Here is a 5,963-nt window from a genome sequence, read left to right on the forward strand (position 1 = left end):
TCCACAGCTTCTCCCACCCCCACCCCTTCAAAGGCCAAGAGCTGCCACCTGTCCCCACCCACCCCTTCTTCACAGCCCTCTTGCCCAGGGCTTCTGCCCTGTCAATGCTCTCCTTCCCCTCCTGGAGCCTCACGGAGGACTTGGCTAGTAGCTCACACCACCTTCTCCAGCAGCCGTCAGTTTCTGGCTTCATCACATGGACCTTGACTTTCCCATGATGGCTCCACCTCAGCTTCAGAAACACCCTCTCTGTCTCATGTACCCCTCTCCACCCACCGCAGCCTATGCTGGAGTCCAACCTCACTAAGACCCCCAGTTCACTGACCCCTCCGGGGTCACCTTCTGCCTTCAATTCCCGTCTTATTCAGATTAAACCTTATACCCCATAGTCCAGCATTACGTCTCCTGTAATCTCAGCTGCCTTGCCCCTCCTCCTCCTTTGTGCTCCTCTGGGAAAGGCCCAGCTCTGCCTCAGTGACCTTGTCCCACCTGAACACAGCTGTGGGGGAAACACATGCGTGTGTGTACACCCCCCCCAAGATGTGGTACATCTAAGCACCTAGACCCTCGTCTCATAGCTCAGCCCCGCCTGCCCTTCTGCATTTCTGTAACCGACTTGCTTTCCCAGGTGCAGATGAAGGACTGCTTCACGCCCTCTGAGAACATCCTCCACCCACATCCAGCTGATGGTCTCACTTCATTTCACCAGGAAGAGATTACAGCTCCTTCAGCCCACCATTAATTGAGCCCCTCCTCCTCTATACTTTCCCCTCCTCTTCTTGAGCCCACTGTGTTGCAGGACTGGCTGTCCTCCTCTCAGAGGGCTCAGCCCGCCTCCTTCTGCACGACTGTGCGCCTTCAGGAACCCTCTCTCCACTCTCCACCTTGACTGTTCCCATCGACACCCAGGCTCTCCCACTGCAAACCCTACCTGAACTGACAGCCCTCTCCAGTTCTCACCCCATTTCTCACACCCTCTGGACCTGCTTCTCACTGTCCACCCCACCACCTACTCACTCAACCAACTCCCACCCCTTCCTGAAACGGCTCCCCTCCAGGTCATCCACGACTCCACTCTAAGACATCCAAGAGACAGTTCTGCCCTCCTTTCACTGAAACGCTCCTGAGAGCCTGGCATGTCCACCCTCTTCAAGCAGCTTCCTCTCAATTCCTTGTCCTCCTGAACATGTCCTGCTTCTCCCCCCAGACTTTCAGGGCTGGGCTCCCTTAGGGCCCCGTCCTGAGTCTTCTTCTCTTTTCTCTCTCCTTGGATGACCCCATCCAGTCTGAAGTATCGCCACACCATTTTTATGTGGATGACTCACAAATTTAGGTCTCAACACATCCAAAATGACCTTGATTCCATCCCCCCCAAAAGCCTGTGTGGTCCCCTTCCAGCTCTGCCAGGCTTTCCCTTCATCCATAAGCTGAACACCTTAAGGCACCAGCTGAAAAGTCACCCTTGAGTCTTCTCTCCTCACCCAACCCTCTAGCCAGCCCATGAGAGGGCCTGTCAGTGCTGCCACCACCATCTCTCAAGGGCCCCCACTTCTCTCCACCTCCTCTGCCATCCAGGCCCAGATCAGCACCACCTCCCACTTCCCCTCCTACCCACTTCCAGTCCGTGCTCCACACACCTCGCCCCGACCATGGCCTGTAAGGTCTGTACCATCTGGCTCCTGCTTCACCTCCCCTTTTTAGTCTAATTACACTGGCCTTTTGCTGCAAATTCTGTGCTTTCCCTACCACCGCCTCCCGCTGCCACCCCCAACTGAGAAATGGAGTCTCTCTCCCTACCTTTGCTCTGAGATAATTTGCCAAGATTCGTTCCCAGAGCCTTAACCTCCCTGGAACACCCAGAGTCCTCTCCCCACACTCCTCCCTGGCTCCGTCCTCTCCATCCTTCAGCCTAAATGCTCTTCACAGAGGCCCTTCTGGACCACCTCAACTAAAAGTGAAAGATACCAAGGTGGGACCTGTAGCAATCCTTTATTTCCTTCTTAACACAGACGTAAATAAAACAAGTAAATAAGCATCATAATTTAATTAATCTTATCTTCACTTCTAAAGCAGTGGTTGGCAAACTGTGGCCCACAGGCTGGCCACATCCCTTTTTAAATGGTTTCTTTGGAACACAGCCACACCCACTGATTTATGTATTATCCACTGCTACTTCTGACTTGGCAGAGTTATGCAGTTGCTACAAACACCATGTGCCCCACCAAGCCTAAAATATTTACCATTTGGCCCTTTAAGAAGACTTTCCTGGCTGCATGGAGAGCAGTCTATGGCTCTCTCATCCCTAGATCACCAATACCTCATACAGCTAATTTGTTGAAGGAACTGAAGGGCTTTGAGGCCTGGCTATAAGCCCTTCTTTACTGGGAGGCTCTTTTTTGTTGGGGCAGGTCTAGATCAGGGCTGGGCCAGCTCCCTTCACTGTCCCCAGAGTCTAAGGGATCCCAAGTGAAAGCCCTGGAGGAAATGCACCAGAACCCAGGGGTCTCGAGTCCAAGGTCAGTCCAAGGAGGCCAAACCTTTTCCTCACCCCTTCTGCTCAGTTTCAGAAGAGGGAAGGGGGTAGGTTAGGGCCCTCTACCACCCTTTCGGGGGGATACTGCTCTGGCCAACCCCCAGGCAAGGATGCAAATACTTTCAGGGGGAAAACGGGTCCTCTGCTTCTCTGTCCTCCCCAACAAGCATGGGCTGGGCTAGACCCTGAGAACGGCCATGTAGGAGTGTAGGGAGAAACCCTCCCTGGTTCAGAAGCCCTCCCCAGCAAGGAGATGGGTATGGCGACAAGCTACACCTCACACGTGCCACTTCCTGCTTAAACTGGACATGGCAAGGGATGGGGGAGGCATCAGCTTGTGTGTGTGTCTGGGGGCCACTAGGCTGTATGTGCGCACATGTACAGGGAAGATGCAGGCTCTGTGAATCTGCCAGGGCACCCAGGATGAGCCATGAGTCACCACGGGGCCCTCTGCTCAGAACACACTACACACCTTTGCCTTTTAATCCGTTATTATCTATCAGGCCCAGGCCCAGAAGAGAAAACATTCCCTTTTTCCTCCCTCCCTCCCCAGTACAAAGGCCCTGATCTCAGGCAGTTTCCATGGGTTTGTGGAGGGCAGCCTCTAGGGACGAGCTGAGAACTTTAAGCATGCGAAAGAGCCAGGTTCCAGCAGTCCGAGGTTCTGGAGGGCTTCCAGCAGCTGTTCCCGTGCATTTCCAATAAACGTATTCTCCAGGAAGGCAGGCAGGCCTCCCACACCATCCCGCAGGGTGTACAGGGGCACCCGTACCAGGCCCAGCACCTGGGAAAGGAAGGAGACATGAGACTCTGGGAACGCAGGGAGCTCGTCCCAGCCAGATCTTTCTAGATCAGAGGTCTCACCCCTTTATCAGTCCAGCAGGAGCAGGCCTGAGGACGCACACCTCTGTGGCCCTAGAGGGCCCAGGTCTTTGCAGACAAATGACCCAGGTCACGCTCTCCAGCTTCGCAAAAGCTTGCTCTGAGATAATTTGCCAAGATTCGTTCCCAGAGCCTTAACCTCCCTGGAACACCCAGAGTCCTCTCCCCACACTCCTCCCTGGCTCCGTCCTCTCCATCCTTCAGCCTAAATGCTCTTCACAGAGGCCCTTCTGGACCACCTCAACTAAAAGTGAAAGATACCAAGGTGGGACCTGTAGCAATCCTTTATTTCCTTCTTAACACAGACGTAAATAAAACAAGTAAATAAGCATCATAATTTAATTAATCTTATCTTCACTTCTAAAGCAGTGGTTGGCAAACTGTGGCCCACAGGCTGGCCACATCCCTTTTTAAATGGTTTCTTTGGAACACAGCCACACCCACTGATTTATGTATTATCCACTGCTACTTCTGACTTGGCAGAGTTATGCAGTTGCTACAAACACCATGTGCCCCACCAAGCCTAAAATATTTACCATTTGGCCCTTTAAGAAGACTTTCCTGGCTGCATGGAGAGCAGTCTATGGCTCTCTCATCCCTAGATCACCAATACCTCATACAGCTAATTTGTTGAAGGAACTGAAGGGCTTTGAGGCCTGGCTATAAGCCCTTCTTTACTGGGAGGCTCTTTTTTGTTGGGGCAGGTCTAGATCAGGGCTGGGCCAGCTCCCTTCACTGTCCCCAGAGTCTAAGGGATCCCAAGTGAAAGCCCTGGAGGAAATGCACCAGAACCCAGGGGTCTCGAGTCCAAGGTCAGTCCAAGGAGGCCAAACCTTTTCCTCACCCCTTCTGCTCAGTTTCAGAAGAGGGAAGGGGGTAGGTTAGGGCCCTCTACCACCCTTTCGGGGGGATACTGCTCTGGCCAACCCCCAGGCAAGGATGCAAATACTTTCAGGGGGAAAACGGGTCCTCTGCTTCTCTGTCCTCCCCAACAAGCATGGGCTGGGCTAGACCCTGAGAACGGCCATGTAGGAGTGTAGGGAGAAACCCTCCCTGGTTCAGAAGCCCTCCCCAGCAAGGAGATGGGTATGGCGACAAGCTACACCTCACACGTGCCACTTCCTGCTTAAACTGGACATGGCAAGGGATGGGGGAGGCATCAGCTTGTGTGTGTGTCTGGGGGCCACTAGGCTGTATGTGCGCACATGTACAGGGAAGATGCAGGCTCTGTGAATCTGCCAGGGCACCCAGGATGAGCCATGAGTCACCACGGGGCCCTCTGCTCAGAACACACTACACACCTTTGCCTTTTAATCCGTTATTATCTATCAGGCCCAGGCCCAGAAGAGAAAACATTCCCTTTTTCCTCCCTCCCTCCCCAGTACAAAGGCCCTGATCTCAGGCAGTTTCCATGGGTTTGTGGAGGGCAGCCTCTAGGGACGAGCTGAGAACTTTAAGCATGCGAAAGAGCCAGGTTCCAGCAGTCCGAGGTTCTGGAGGGCTTCCAGCAGCTGTTCCCGTGCATTTCCAATAAACGTATTCTCCAGGAAGGCAGGCAGGCCTCCCACACCATCCCGCAGGGTGTACAGGGGCACCCGTACCAGGCCCAGCACCTGGGAAAGGAAGGAGACATGAGACTCTGGGAACGCAGGGAGCTCGTCCCAGCCAGATCTTTCTAGATCAGAGGTCTCACCCCTTTATCAGTCCAGCAGGAGCAGGCCTGAGGACGCACACCTCTGTGGCCCTAGAGGGCCCAGGTCTTTGCAGACAAATGACCCAGGTCACGCTCTCCAGCTTCGCAAAAGCTAACCCTTCCCACATCACAGAAGTGGCTCCTGCCTCCGGGATGCACCCTGGGCCCTATGCCAGTAGTCCTCAAAATGCCGCATCAGCACCATTTAGGAAATTTTGAAACATGCAATTCTCAGGTCATTCTACCCCTGCCCCACTGAGCTGGCAATTCTGGGAGTGGGGCCAGTAATCAGTTTTAATAAGCCTCCCAGATGATTCTTATACCCGCCAAAGTTTGAGAACCATCGCCATACACAATGTCCCCCTCTCCTCTCGCCTAAGTGCCAGGGTTTTCCCTCAAAACATCAGGCCACTTCTACGCAAGAAAAACAGGGGCCTAAGGTGCAACGCCTGCCACTATCAAGGGGGACTAGAAGAGTGACTTGGATAGGTGTGTTCTACAAAGACAACTGTAGAGGCTTGTGAAGTGGGGAAGGGGTTCGATCTTTGCAGGGAGACCAGGTTGGCTGCAACTAGTCACCCAGGCCCCAACTACACGAGGAAACTGTGGGACAGGCCTTTGGGAGCTGGAAGACGCGGGGTGGGGTCCTGCGCTGGCCCCACCTCAAGCCCGTGGTCCCGGGCGCGCGGCGCGCCCATCTCCACCGCAGTCAGCTGCTCCAGGGTCAGGCACTTGGCGTAGAAGTGCGCCACGACGCGCGGCCGGGAACCGGCGTGCGAGCTGCGGTAATCGGCACGCTCCACGCGGAAGGCGGCCGCGGCCTCGCCCAGTTCCTCGCCTAGCTCGCGGTCCAGC

General features: G+C 54.5%; 1 protein-coding gene across 1 annotated transcript in view; it reads right to left on the minus strand.

Annotated features, from left to right (window-relative positions):
- Positions 1–4,848: 4,848 nt before the first annotated feature.
- NUDT16 (nudix hydrolase 16) overlaps positions 4,849–5,963 on the minus strand; it is a 1,450-nt gene continuing 335 nt past the window's right edge. Inside the window, 2 exon segments of the mRNA XM_007461634.1 lie at positions 4,849–5,028; positions 5,771–5,963. The exon segment at positions 5,771–5,963 is cut by the window's right edge and continues 5 nt beyond it. Coding sequence (XP_007461696.1) covers positions 4,849–5,028; positions 5,771–5,963 — 373 coding nt within the window.

This window comes from Lipotes vexillifer, unplaced genomic scaffold (genome assembly GCF_000442215.2).
Source record: "Lipotes vexillifer unplaced genomic scaffold, Lipotes_vexillifer_v1.1 scaffold304, whole genome shotgun sequence".
NCBI classification, from domain to species: domain Eukaryota; kingdom Metazoa; phylum Chordata; class Mammalia; order Artiodactyla; family Lipotidae; genus Lipotes; species Lipotes vexillifer.